This window comes from Triticum dicoccoides, chromosome 4B, assembly GCF_002162155.2.
Source record: "Triticum dicoccoides isolate Atlit2015 ecotype Zavitan chromosome 4B, WEW_v2.0, whole genome shotgun sequence".
Classification (NCBI taxonomy): Eukaryota; Viridiplantae; Streptophyta; class Magnoliopsida; order Poales; family Poaceae; genus Triticum; species Triticum dicoccoides.
The window spans coordinates 63,803,683-63,817,602 of record NC_041387.1 but is presented as its reverse complement, the minus strand read 5'-3'; the positions used below and the strand labels follow the sequence as shown (position 1 = coordinate 63,817,602).

General features: G+C 45.1%; 4 protein-coding genes across 7 annotated transcripts in view; 1 reads left to right on the top strand and 3 right to left on the bottom strand.

Moving 5' to 3' along the window:
- The window catches only part of LOC119293346, a 22,035-nt gene extending 18,869 nt beyond the window's left edge, over positions 1–3,166 (bottom strand). Inside the window, exons 1-3 of the mRNA XM_037571847.1 lie at positions 2,912–3,166; positions 2,753–2,823; positions 2,317–2,684 (exon numbers count right to left, since the gene is read on the bottom strand). Of these exons, the coding sequence (XP_037427744.1) occupies positions 2,317–2,684; positions 2,753–2,823; positions 2,912–2,940 (468 nt within the window). The 5' untranslated portion in view covers positions 2,941–3,166. The remainder of the gene's footprint in view (positions 1–2,316; positions 2,685–2,752; positions 2,824–2,911) is intronic.
- Positions 3,003–3,943, bottom strand: LOC119292511. Its single transcript, XM_037571328.1, has 3 exons — positions 3,371–3,943; positions 3,242–3,276; positions 3,003–3,030 (listed from the first exon to the last, which is right to left on the bottom strand). Exons 1-3 carry the CDS (start codon positions 3,854–3,856, stop codon positions 3,003–3,005), a joined length of 549 nt encoding a protein of 182 aa, XP_037427225.1. The 5' UTR covers positions 3,857–3,943.
- A 539-nt stretch (positions 3,944–4,482) lies between these two features.
- Positions 4,483–13,920, bottom strand: part of LOC119295024 (protein DETOXIFICATION 33-like) — a 22,732-nt gene continuing 13,294 nt past the window's right edge. The window contains exons 9-10 of one of the 3 annotated variants that reach the window (XM_037573347.1): positions 8,623–8,738; positions 4,483–4,663 (exon numbers count right to left, since the gene is read on the bottom strand). In XM_037573347.1, the coding sequence (XP_037429244.1) occupies positions 4,619–4,663; positions 8,623–8,738 (161 nt within the window). In that variant the 3' untranslated portion in view covers positions 4,483–4,618. Of the gene's footprint in view, positions 4,664–8,622; positions 8,739–13,920 lie in introns of those variants that run through there. The other 2 variants (XM_037573345.1, XR_005143667.1) reach the window with 2 other exon arrangements.
- LOC119295025 (protein DA1-related 1-like) lies at positions 11,131–13,462 on the top strand. 2 transcript variants are annotated; one of them, XM_037573348.1, is made up of 8 exons: positions 11,131–11,254; positions 11,339–11,415; positions 11,519–11,638; positions 11,777–11,989; positions 12,059–12,118; positions 12,197–12,315; positions 12,470–12,528; positions 12,639–13,462. In XM_037573348.1, the coding sequence occupies exons 3-8, from the start codon at positions 11,570–11,572 to the stop codon at positions 13,007–13,009; spliced, it is 891 nt and encodes a 296-aa protein (XP_037429245.1). In that variant the 5' UTR covers positions 11,131–11,254; positions 11,339–11,415; positions 11,519–11,569; the 3' UTR covers positions 13,010–13,462. The 2 variants fall into 2 exon arrangements, with proteins under 2 accessions (XP_037429245.1, XP_037429246.1); XM_037573349.1 differs by having other exon boundaries at positions 11,339–11,443.

Here is a 13,920-nt window from a genome sequence, read left to right as displayed (position 1 = left end):
CTCCTGCTCGGAGGCTTAGCTGCAGTCCAGTACTCGCCTAAGTATTTGAAAATCCTACCGAGTGGAGTGCAAACCTCCCACTCGGGGGCTTAGCTGCAGTCCAGTACTCGCCTAAGTATTTGAAAATCCTACCGATTGGAGAGCAAACCTCCCACTCGGGGGCTTAGCTGCAGTCCAGTACTCGCCTAAGTATTCAAAAATTCTACCGAGTGGAGAGCAACCCTCCCACTCGGGGGCTTAGCTGCAGTCCAGTACTCTCCTAAGTATGAAATCCATTCCGATCCACAAGGACGATGAGGTGCAGGTCGACTGCTGCCTTCTCCTTCGGAGCTACACAATACAACGTGCGCTCCATCCTGATCCGCAAGGACGTAGGTCGACGGCAATCTGTGCTCCATCCCTACCTGCAAGAGTGATGAGGTGCGGGTCGACTGGATTTTCCACCTTAGAGCTGTGTCTAAAGCACTAAAGTATATTCCGAGTGAAGAACAAAGTTTGCTCGAAGGCAAATGCAAGCATATTCAACAATAAGCCAAGTTCAGATAACATCCTACGGGTTCAAAAGTGCTCAGGCGTCAAGCTTGTAAAAGTTTATCGGTTACAAAACCACTTGGCATCCGAGGCAAATTTAAGGCGAAGCATAGAAGTTTTTTACTCCTCAGGTGGAGGACTCGAGGGCGCGACAAACTGGTCCAAGTCGATTCCATCAGCAATCCGAGTGGCAGCAACCATGAAGGTCTCCATGAAAGATTGGAAGTCGTGCTTCTTGGTATTGGCAACTTTGATGGACGCTAGCTTTTCCTCTCGCGCATCCTTGCAGTGAACATGGACCAGGGACAGAGCAACGTCAGAGCCGCACCTGGCAGAAGATTTCTTCCATTCTTGCACTCGACCTGGAACTTCATTCAGTCGAGTCATTAGAGACTTGAGGTCATTTTGAAGCGTCGCTCCTGGCCAGAGTGTCGTATCAATTCGTGACACCACAACCTTCAGTCGAGCAAGGTAGTCAACCACACCAGCAACACGAGACTCCAGCCGGAGCACGTTCATAGAAGCTTCATCATTCACAAGAGAGTTAATGGGGTCCAAGCTTGTCTCCACTCGACTGGTCTCCTCCTCGAAGTTTTGGCAGAATTCTGTAAATACAATTCAAAGATAAACCAGCAGTTCTACGATGAGTCGATGATTACAAGTCAGTCGGGTAGGAGAGATTACCCTCAAGCATGATGAATAACTTCTTGGCGAAGCCCTCCCAGATAAGCCTCCAGATCGTTCTTCTTCCCCACCGGCTCACCAGCCTTGTCATTCAGAGCTATCTTATCATTCTTCAGACGGCTGACTTCCTTGTTGGCCGCGTCGAGAGCAGCTTTCAGATTGGCGTTCTCCTCTTCAAGTTTACCGACTGAAGCCAATTTTTCTTTTGCAAGCTTCATTTTGTCCAAAGCCGCCTTCTGCGCCTCGGCAAGGTCGTGGTCCTTCTTCTTCAAAGCCTCCTTCATTTTATCTGCAATATGACAATGAGATCAGAATCAAGAGTGGGCAGAAAGATAAAGACAGTCATCAAGTCCTCACCAGTCGTATCTTTTGCTTCATCTTTCGCCTTCTGAAAGTTCTCCTGAACAAGCTTCAAGTCAAGGTCGAGCTGGATATGTTTGTTTTCCAATTCAGTATAGCGAGAAACAAGCTCGCAAGATTTCTGCGAAGGATCAGTCGACAGACATCAAAGATAGGTTGCTTCCGAGTGACTAAGAGAAAATCGTAACATTTCTAAGACTACAGTCGAATCAACATATTCAACAGTAGTCTCGGGGACTACACCCAGTGGGTGCACTTAGTGTGCCCCCACTGGTTCTTCCGACTTGGTCCGATTAGTCGGCCGAAAGAGACAAAGAGGTTATGATCCTAAAACTATAGCACTATAGCTAACTGCCAGCAGTCAGCCATGGTCTCATCATGATCTACCAAAAAAACAGGTTCTTCAGACCTTAGTCGACTGCCAGCAGTCGACCATGGTCTCAGGGACTACACCCAGTGGGTACACTCAGCGTGCCCCCACTGGTTCCAAGATTCCATTCGACATGGTCCGACCAGACCGAGTGAAGAAGTTAGAGTGAAGAAATTCAAAATACAAAGACTACAGGTGACTACCAACAGTCCAGCATAGTCTCGGGGACTACACCCAGTGGGTGCACTCAGCGTGCCCCCACCAATCCAAAAATTCAATCGACACACCCAGTGGGTGTACAGATACAAAGATCTTCGGAAAGAAAGTCTTCAGATAGCATATCCTAATAGAACAAGCAGTGACCAACTAACCTGGACATTGCTCTGAAGGGCTGAGCTAGCATCATAGGCCACTTGCCTGGCTTCCCGGATCACCTTCACCTGCTCCATCATGATCCCCGCCTGGCGTATAGCCTCCTTAGCAGCACCCGCTTGGTCCTCTAGGACGTGATGTGTGGCGAAAGGGGAGGGCGGGTCAGCAGTCGATGACGAAGGCCGGGCACTCGTCAGCGGCACAGCGAAGGACACGGAATTCTGAGTGATATTGCCACCATCTTGAACCAATGTCTCAGGCACTGATGCAGTCTGAGTAGTCTTGCCAGCCGGCACCTTTCTATTCCTCCTCGGCCTCAGTGGCGCCTCATCGTCATCATCAGGGAGATCGATGACATGAGGAGGAACTACAGGAAAAATCCAAAGTTGAAATCGAAAATCCAATCGACCAAAAGTGAAACTACAGAGAGCGTACCAAGGTTGGAGGTGGCAGCGTCTTCCATTTCCTGGTCTTCATTCTTGGCGGAGGTCTCGGAGGTAGTAGCACTGCAGATTTCAGAAACCAGTCGGTTAGTCAATGAGTCGACCAAGAGTTCGTCCGTGCTAAACGAGAAAACACAAGTTCTGCTGTTACCCAGAAATGGTGGGAATGGCCATTCTCATCTTGGGCAAGGCCTTCGGCGGCTTTGATGGCGCCGCTCGTGGATGCTTCGGCACTTTTTCAGTCAGCGCCGGAGAAGCCGCCCGAGGGCGCTTTGACGATTGCCCAACGGGCGCAGTCGCTTTGCCACGCTCGCTCGCGGGGTCGTGGGTGAGCTTGGATCACCTTTCCGTGCGAGGAGGATCGACTTCCTCCTCCTCCTCTTCACTGGACCCGTCGTCATCCTCTTCCCCCTCACCATCAGATTGCCACTCCTCCTCACTTTCACCTCTGCTCGCCTCTCCCTCCTTGGCCTGTTCTTGCGCCCCGTTGGGCATCGAGTACATCTTAGTGGTGGCCTAGAAGACAACAAACAAGACAAAAGTCAGTCGATTGATTTCAAGCAAACAGAATGAAGAAAGCAAGGCCACAGTCAGAGATGCATAATCGGACCTTATCTACTTCATACGATTGGTCGAGTGGAGGAATCCTCCTGGCTCCTCGGGGGTTGTCTTTGTCCCCTGTGATACTTGACAACCACCCCTCCAACGTAGCCTCGTCGACCTCCTCCGGGTGAATCCGAGTGGTGTCATCGAGACCCGAATACATCCACATCGGATGGTCACGAGCTTGGAGCGGCTGGATACGTCTCCTAAGGAAGATCTCTAACAAATCCATACCAGTCACCCCATCGCGGACAAGCTGAACCACTCGACCAACCAACACTTTGACTTGTGCCTTCTCTTCCGGTGTCACTTTCAGAGTAGAAGGTTTTTCTGCTCGGTTCAGGAAGAAAGGGGGAAGACCCGTCGCCTGTCCAGGAGTCGGCTGGTCTTTGCAGTAGAACCAGGTCGACTGCCACCTGCGGACTGAGTCAGGAAGAGTCATAGCTGGAAAACAACTTTTGCTTCTCATCTGGATCCTAAGTCCCCTGCACATCTGAATCACTTGCGTCCTATCATCACTCGACTTGGCTTTCTTAACCGACTGAGAACGACAAGTGAAAATGTGCTTGAAGAGGCCCCAATGAGGACGACAACCCAAGAAATTCTCGCACAAACACACGAAGGCAGCAAGGTACACGATGGAATTCGGAGTGAAGTGATGGAGTTGCGCTCTGAAAAAGTTCAAGAAACTTCAGAAAAAAGGATGAGGGGGCAGGGAGAATCCGCGGTCGACATGAGTGGCGATAAGGACACACTCACCCTCGAGAGGCTGCGGCTCGATCTCATTCCCCGAGAGGCGCACAGATTCGTGAGGGATGAATCCCCCCTCAGCCAATTCATCGAGATCTTCCTGACGAATCACCGAAGGCATCCAGTCGCCCTGGATCCAGCCCGCGGCAAGGCAGACCTCGAGGAAGATCCACCCCGACTGTACTTCTTCACCTTCGCCTGCGCCGTCGCCTTCTTCGCGCGCTCCAGGGCCGCCGTCTTCTCCTTCACCATTGCCGCAGGCGAAGCCCGAACAGACCGACGGCACCAAGACGAGAGCAGAGGTGGCGGAGGAATTCGAGAAGGAAGGGGGAAAATGAAGGCGCACTATTCAAAAACCCTGGGCCAGCGACTTATATGGAGTTGCCTCTGAGTGACTGACCTGTAGGCCCAGACGATCCTGTCAAATCCCGCCACAGTCGCGCACGCAATACGTGGTGAAAAAGGTGGCACGGAGATTGAGGCGTCTCCGCCCTATCCCGCCCGATTACTGCGGCCTCCTCCGCCCCGCGCACTTCCCAAAAGTCGAATCCTGCAAAATCCGCGAGCAGCAGAACAACTTGTCAGACGGAGGATCTCCTCCACACCATCACTCGGAGCTTTGCAAGTAAAGAAATTCACTCGACTGAAACCAAGAATGGACCAAGGCAACCGAAAAAGAAGTTGGTGTCGTTATTTAGGTTCATGGACCCAAAGCAAGATATACTCATATCACACAAAATGGGCCGGAAGAGTTCTCAACTCCTTCCCCACTCAAACCTCGATCCATTCCGGGGCTAATAATGAAGCTATGTACCTAGGGTAGGGTCATGGACCTGTCCAAACTACCCTCCCCAAGGACATCTCTAGAAGAAACCACCTGTCAATCAACTCAGAAGCGTTCCACTCGACGGACTCGAAGACACTCGACCATGAAGCCAACCACTCGACAGCCAGAAGATCTAAAGTCACTCTGTACGCAAACGGTCGGCCATTGAGTAGCTTTAATGGTCATCATAGTACTTTATTTGTGGTGTTACCAGTAACGCCCGACCTTAATGTACCTTAAACCCTACATAACTGAGGGCCGGAGGGGTCTGGCGAACTCTATAAAATCCACCCCTCTCCTCAGTGTAAAGGGTTTGCTCCCCTATAACTCATACACACATAATCCAGTCGACCACCTCCGGGCTCCGAGACGTAGGGCTGTTACTTCCTCCGAGAAGGGTCTGAACTCGTAAATCTCTTGCATATACAACTACTCCATAGCTAGGATCTTGCCTCTCCATACCTACCCCCCTACATTAGTGTCAGATTTAGAACCACGACAGGGATGACGACGAAACTACCACAGTAATGTCATGCAATATGTAAAATTTGGGGAACGCTACATTGCTAACTAGTGTGTTGTTGTTGTGCACACTATAGTTGTGTTCAGAACATAATAATGTTTGTTATTATTCGTGTGTTCAGTGTTTCACTCACCGTCACCAGAATATAAAGATTGTTATAAGTTAACTAGTACGTAGACATTTGAACAACACCACGTAGCACAACTGTCCGTCAGGCTTTTCAATATGTTAAGCGAAAGATCAGTGGTACACCAATGAAGATATGTGAACTGGCCACAAGGGAGAAGCTTCAGCATTTTTGACAGGGCCTATTGCTTGTTGGATTTCAAGTAAGTTGTTGGTGCCTTACTGCAGATAGATATTTAACAGCAAACACCTCTCGTGCTGAAACTCTTCAGTAGGTTGGAAAGCTCAACATTTATAACCCGTATAGTATTAGCCAGACTTCAAGGTCTGTTTTGCAAATGGACCATCTGGTCCACTCATAGATAGATCTTGTCCCTTCTTTTGACATCCAATGGCCCATGAGCCGTTGGTGCATTCGATGCATGAGATCGCTGGTTGCACAAGATACGTTCTCAGGGCAGTTGCTTGCTTTTGTATGGACAATTGCTTGGTTTTGTTAGGCTTTTTTTGGAATAGGCAACTGATTTGCAAAGTTAGGCAACTGAGTAGCAATGGTAGGCAAATATTTTACCAATAGCAAGCAACTGGGCATCAGCGTAGACAATTTCATAGTACTTGTAAGCAATTGAGCATCAATCATAGAAAACTGACACTCAACGATAGGAAACTAAGCAACCATGAATGAATAGGCAAGTTGGGATAATGTTAGCAAAATTCATAGATACGCATAATGCAGTGAAGTTGCTTGTATGTACTCCCTCCGTCCGAAAAAGCTTGTCTCAAGCTTGTTCCACAAATGGATGTATCTAGCACCAAGTTAGTGCTAGATACATCCATTTGAGGGACAAGCTTTTTTGGACGGAGGGAGTAGTACTAAAGGTGCCCCATGTTTTATCTGTTTTTCTCAATTTTTTTACACAAAACAACATCATAGAAGTCCTACTAAGCCAAAAAAAAGAAGTTGCTTCCCTATAGCACTAAAGTTGCGTCTATTACACCCAAAGTAGCCCATCCAAAAAAGATCGACGAAACCTATCCATATGAGATCTAGATTTGAAGAACTCGTCGTGAGAAACCCAACGGTGGAAATGGTTTTGGATTCTGACGTTCCAATCAAAAGTTAACCCAAATTAATGCACATGTGACAAGATCTTAGCTGGTTTATTTGGCAACGTCCTAGAATCACGTGGGCTGGGGGGGACGAGACTTGCCTGCTCCTCCCCGTGCTCCCATCCGTGCTCCCGCGTACGTGGCTTGATTTGATTGGAAGAAAATAAGGCCCGGCCCCACCCCCTGAAAATCAGGGGGGAGATGATTAGATTAGATTAGAAAAGAAAAAGAGAAAATGACAGCCGTAGGATGAAGTGGGAGCACGGATGGGAGCATGGGAAGGGAGCATGCAAGCCGGATCCGGGAGGGAGGCACATAAGGGACTGACTGCACTTTGTAGGATGTCCTTCCGGTTATGGTATAGGCGACCAATCGCACCAACGGGTGCTTAGGCGCTGGCTTGTCACGTCCTTTAAAGTTTGTGACTAAATTGCAAATGCATGACGCAGTTTAGGCCTCTTTTGGTTCATAGGATAGGATTATCATAGGAATAGGAATCTTGTAGGAAATGAGATGACATGTATCTCAAATCCTATGAGTAGGAATAGGAAACAAGATGTCATTTGATTGACACCAAAGTAATTTTTCCATTGAGTCTAGCCTCTTTTTTATTTTTCTATGAAATGTGGAGGATATGAACCAATCCCATGTAGGAATAGGAATCCATTCCTATGAACCAAATGGTTCTAAAGGAAAAAATCCTATAAGAATCCTATCCTCTAGAATTCCTATGAAATTCCTCTAAACCAAAGGAAGCCTTACTCTTTTAGCCTTGAGACCATCTAGAGTTATGGACACCAAAGACATATGTCACACTCTTTCATCTATAGAGTTCATCCAAATCCAACCAATTGACCGGACCGCCGTTTCCACGCGATTCCCCACCACTAGCACGCCCCCAGCACGTTCGACGTAATGCCCGAGAGGGACGCCGCTGCGCGACCACCCCGCATGTGGGCCTCCTCCCTCCTCCCCTCCCCTCCCCTCCCGGTACCGTCGGGGGGTTGACGTCGCCGCGACCGCGACGCGGAGCGGTGGGCGGATGGGAGTTAGTTAGACGGCGCCGCTCGCCTCTACCCCCAGATTCGCATTTTATTTTCTTGGCTCGCTCTCCAGCTCTCCCGTCCATGTCACGCTCTCCTCGCCTCTTTCTCCCACCCGTTTAGCCTCCCTTCTCTTCCCCGCCGGAGCACCCCGCCGCGCCTCTCCGGCCGTCTCCGACCGACAAGCAGTGCGAATAGCCGCGCAGACCGGACACGCGGTGTGGCTGGAAGTTCTTGCGGTTCATATAGCATCACACGCGCAGTTCCAGCCCCGTCCGTGCTCTGCCGAATCCAAGGTCGCTGGCGCGTACCTCTCCTCCCCTGAGGTAAGAGGCCATGGCTTTCCCTTTCTCAAGTTCCAATGCTGTTCCGGGGATTCTTTTTTCACGATCTGATCCCTCTGAGAGCCCACCGTTGACATTTCCACCAAAGTATCTTGTCGAGTCCACCCTCAGATGGATAATGGACCATTATCCGTTTTTAATATACCTGAGGTGTTCCATTTCGAAGCAGATCTCACCTAATTGCTTGCTCCAAGTTCTCGATAAATTCTGTGAGTGGCGATTGTCCAGGAACATGGCACAGTTTTTTGGCTATCTATTCTCCGAATTTGATAACTCAAAATCATATTTTCAAAGGGAACTAGTTGCTCTAGGCATGGGAAGTACAGTGTGAAACAAGATTTGGAGCAATAGTCACAGATATTTAGTAACAACTGCACCTTTTGTATCCTAGAGCATCAGTACCCACTACTGGAATCTATACGGAAAATTAACAAAATGAGATGCTAATGGAGATGCAGGCCTAGAGCCTTAAATTCAACTTCCTCCCAAAGTTGGCTTTTATTGCAAATAAGAAACTCAGCTGCAGGTCTCTCTTACCTTATTTCTGCATGATTTTTCTTTTTGCTCCAGGCACAAGGATCTTCCACCTTCGGATGCACAAAATGAGCCGTCATCCTCCAAGGGATCGTCATCCTCCAAAGGATCGTCATCATCTGGTGAACAAAATAGATTTTCATCATCGGGTGGACAAAATGGATCTTCATCCTCCAATAAAGAAATACATGGGTTGGCTGAGCAAAGTTGTTAAAAGTTCGGTAAATAAAGTTATAAGAGGACAATACGACGGGAACTTTAGTGAAGGCTATTCAACCCAGCACGCTACGTCACATGTAATGCCCAGTTTTGCCTTTTTCTTCTTCGCTGGAAATAACTAGCTGTAAAATGTTCATTCCTAAAAATGCATAGAAGCGAATCATGATTCTTCAAATCTTAATTCTGACTATCATATATTATCATTTTATCATGCGCTTCCTTGTCTGTTTATTATTCTCTCAATTTGAAATTGCTCTTCTCTGTGACAAATCACATGGGATAAATCAGTTGTGGGAAGTTTAAATTTGAATGCTACAGAAGCATAGATAGTGAGGGATCGAACAATTTGTGCTTTATTTTTCAGGAGCCACTGCATTCTTATATAAATCAGGGCGCACAACGTGGTACATGATTCCAAGATAAAATGAACAGCTTTATTTACTTGACTGTTGCTAATTTGGTTCCAATTGTACTGTAGGGTACACATGCCAGTGACAATGAAGACATAGATCGTGCTATTGCATTATCCTTATCAGAGGAAGGTCAAAGGAAGGGAAAGGCCATTGGTTTGTATTATCCCAACTAAACCAGTTTTGATAATCTCTAGTTTAGAGATTCTTTTACCTGGTTGCATGTGTCATTAAAGTTTCTTAGTTTGGAATAGCAGTTCTAGGTTAATGAGCATGTCCAAATATGTAAAGTTGATAGAAAGAATATTTTTAATGTTTTTGTCATTTGCTTTTACTTATGAACCAGATACTGATGATCATTTAGAAGAAGATGAAGAGCTTGCACGGGCTCTGCAAGAAAGTTTGAAAGATAAGCATCCTCTTCGTCAGAAAATTCCGGTGGGGGGAGTTCACTCAGATAGTACTCCAGCAACTAGCCTACTGCCAGATATCTTGCCATCAAGTAGATCGAGGTATTTGTTATAATAGTACATTATGATTCATCTCTAGTTTCACGATAATTTAGCTTGTGGACTTGGAAAAGTTTGTTTTTCTTTCGTTGACACTTGACACCACTGAGTGGCGCTTGCATTGCATGTTGCATTAGTGTGAAACAGTGAATAACAATCTAGTGTGTTGGTTTTTCTAACTAATCGATTTTATAGCAAAAAAAACACATGCATATATATTTGGTTGAGATGTGCTTCACTTACATCCATTGCTGTAACTTGTTGATCTCACAAAAGGTGAGAACGAATATGATTTTGGATGTTTAACCTCATGTATCATCAACTTGGGGGATGAAGCAAAATTCAGGACATGTAATAAAATAGCATTAGGCCATTGATTCATGACCAGCTTCATAGCATGATATGAGAAGGTACATGCCTGTGGGATGACAACGAATACTAGGGCATTCTGTTCATCAGGCTTGTGAATGTGTGGTTCATACTCTGCAACCTGCTTTATACAATATAGAAACAGCAGAAACCTTATCTAAATTCCTGATCTAAATCATACTGCTCAGTCCAAGATCAGGATGTGATTGGGACCGGGGATCAATATTTATGTTTCAAATTGAGTTTATACTCCACTGAAAAATCGTTCATGCAATAATGACCACTAGTATAGTTTCACATTTTATTCCAAGTGTATGGGTTGTAAAAGTGTAAGCTCGGAAAGACTTGGGTAATGTTGAGGCTTACCGGTGGATGCAGGTAATCCAGTTGACTGCTATACAGCGAAACTTTCCCGATTAGGAACAATTGATTAGTGTTAGGAGCGTATGCACTGTCTTGTTGGTTGGGTTGATTATGGGTAAACAATGTAAACATATGCGTTGTCCCGGAAGTATTATGTATTAGTTACCTTCATTCCATTACTTGTTTCCGGCATAAATGTGGTCTCGATAGAGACCTTTGACCATCCATATCCAAGTATGTTAGTAAAAAATATAAAAATTTATAGTGAATGAAATAATTTTTGCAAAAAGGTAGCAATATTGTTACAGGTGACAAATTTAAATACTTTTGGTAGTCAGATAGTCTTTTCGAAATTTAACTGCATAGTGACATATATCTTCCGCTTACCTTTAAGTTATGAAACAATTCTCTCTTTGCATGCTGCCATTGTTAAGTCACACTCTTATACCTGCCATATGAAATCAGTTGTCTCCTCGAGTTCTAATACCCTTACTGTAGAGTAAAATAGTGGAAACCTTGGGTTCTCAGAACTCTACTCTATTATAAGATGGTAGAATTATTTGGTTCTGTCTCCATTTGTTTTCGCCAGGAGCTTCTTTGTTTTGCATTTTTAATAGATATGGTGCACCATATGACTCATGTAGGGTTTGTGCTGGATGTAAAACTCCACTTGGACATGGACAGTTTCTCAGTTGTATGGATTCTGTTTGGCACCCTCGGTGCTTCAGGTGCTCAGCTTGCAGTGAGCCAATATCAGACTCTGAGGTACAAAAACTAACACATTTGATTTAACATACTTCAACTTGTGATAAAATTATAATGTCAGCCTTTCTGTTGGCAAGTTTGCAGTACATGAAGATCATCCATACCACAGTACCTGCTACAAGGAGAATTTTCATCCAAAATGTGATGTTTGCAAGAACTTTGTAAGCAACCGGTGTTTCAAGTTTATGAGTGAGCTTGAGTATTTGGTGGTGCCTAATTTTTAATTTATCTGTTGAAATGTGCTGATTGTATTTTTGTGACCAGATTCGAACAAATAAAAATGGTTTAATTGAATACCGGGCCCATCCTTTCTGGATGCAGAAGTATTGTCCTTCGCATGACAATGACGGTACTCCTAGGTGTTGCAGTTGTGAACGAATGGAGGTTAGGGTTATGGCTATACCAATCAGAAATTAACTGGCAGTTTAGTTCAGTTACAGCTGCTTCAATTCATAGTGCAAATATTCACATTTGATTGATTTAATGAATTTGGCATCTTCCATTTTTTATCATCAACCCCAGCCAAAGGATATCAAGTACATAACATTAGATGATGGCCGGAAGCTCTGCTTGGAGTGTCTATATACTTCAATAATGGACACAGACGAGTGCCAACCAGTATACATTGATATCCAGGAATTCTATGAGGGTTTGAACATGAAAGTAGAGCAACAGATCCCCTTGCTTTTGGTTGAACGTCAAGGTTTAAATGAAGCCAGGGAAGTAGAGAAAATGGTAAGTGATATGATATTCACCATTTTGTAATGTATGTTGATTAACTAATTTTTTAACCTGCTTGATTAGGGGCATCACCTTCCTGAAACCAGGGGTCTCTGCCTATCGGAAGAGCAAATTGTCAGAATGGTAAGTTCTTACAACATTTTCTTGTATGTCACCTTCATACTTATGAGAATTCATGGTAAATTAACATACACTACACAGATATCGAGACGACCAATAATTGGACCAGGAAGCAAAATGATAGACATTTCTACAGCACCATACAAACTAGTTCGGCGGTGTGAAGTGACTGCAATTCTTGTACTATATGCTTTGCCAAGGTAAATTTAGTTATTTTCGTACATTTTCTGAACTGAGCACAGTTGATGCTAATGTTTGATTGATGTTGATTCTGCAACCAGTGTACGAAACTGTTAAGAAGTCCTTTGTTGCGAATGTGTGTATGTTTGATTTCCACTGATTAATTGCTTGCAGACTGCTCACAGGCTATATTCTAGCTCATGAGATGATGCATGCATACCTTCGACTTAAAGGTACTATTGTACGTGTCTATTTTCGTTTTGCAGAATCTTATGCATACTTCTATTTTTGTGCCATCAAACACTGCTGCATCTACGTATTGATATCTTCTCTTTATTTATAGGATACCGAATCCGTAATCCAGAGGTTGAAGAAGGCATCTGTCAGGTCCTAGCTCATCTCTGGCTTGAGTCTGAAATCGTGTCAGGTTCAAGCAGTAGCATTGCAACCACATCTGAAGCAGCAGCTGTAGCAGCAGAAGCAGCAGTAGCAGCAGAAGCAACAGCGACACCTTCTTCAACATCTTCCTCGGCGAAAAAGGGTGAAAAGACTGACTTTGAGAAAAAACTTGGAGAATTCTTCAAGCACCAGATCGAAACAGATCCCTCTGCAATATATGGAGATGGGTTTCGAGCTGGCATTCGAGCAGTTGAACGATATGGCTTGAGAGGTACCCTTGATCATATCAAGCGGTCAGGTTCTTTTCCAAGTTGAGGCAGGGGCATCTTCAGTTTGTGAGCATGGGGCATATCCTATATGGAGATGGGTTTCGAGCTGGCATTCGAGCAGTTGAACGCTATGGCTTGAGAGGTACCCTTGATCATATCAAGCGGTCAGGTTCTTTTCCAAGTTGAGGTAGGGTTTTGCATCTTCAGTTTGTGAGCATGGGGCATATCCTATGAGGGCTTTTTGGTTCAGAGTTAGGCATACCAGCATAAGATGACAGATAGAAGACAGAAAAATGAGGGTTTAGTCATCATATACCATAAATTACAGAGATCTTTTCTGTTGTGCTTTAGATATGAATTTGCCATGATAGCAAGCATGAGAAACCTTTGGCTGGCAGTCTCATTTTATGATTGTGTGCACAATGTAAATATTCGATATACAAAAAGAAAGTTGAATGTATTTTGATGTTTGAAAGCAATGCCTTTCTGTATGTGTGTATGCAGTTCCATTTTTATGTCTTGCCTATATTTTCGACATTAGTGACAGAGCAAAACTAAATGCATGTCAAGGGCCAATTGTAAAATGTGCATGTGTTTGAGTATTGAATGAGGAAATCTGATTTTAAAATTTACTAAAAGATACACCTGGCATTTTTATTTTATTTTTGCATAAACAGGGAAATGGCTGGCTATACAAAGCAAGCAGATGCCCCTGCCTCTCATGTCTAGCTAGATCAAAGCCTGAACTCTCTAGTCTCAAGTGCAAACTTGGAACTGTGACAGCTCCACAATTTGACCCTGTTCCAAGATCTGCTGTGACAACTCCACAATATGACCCTGTTCCAAGGTCTGCCGCTGAATGTGTCATTGGAATTGTGACTGTTTTCGGATCATGAACAGTGCTGCTCGTTCCAGCCATCCCATATGCTTCAGCTTGGCAATACACACGCCCAGTTT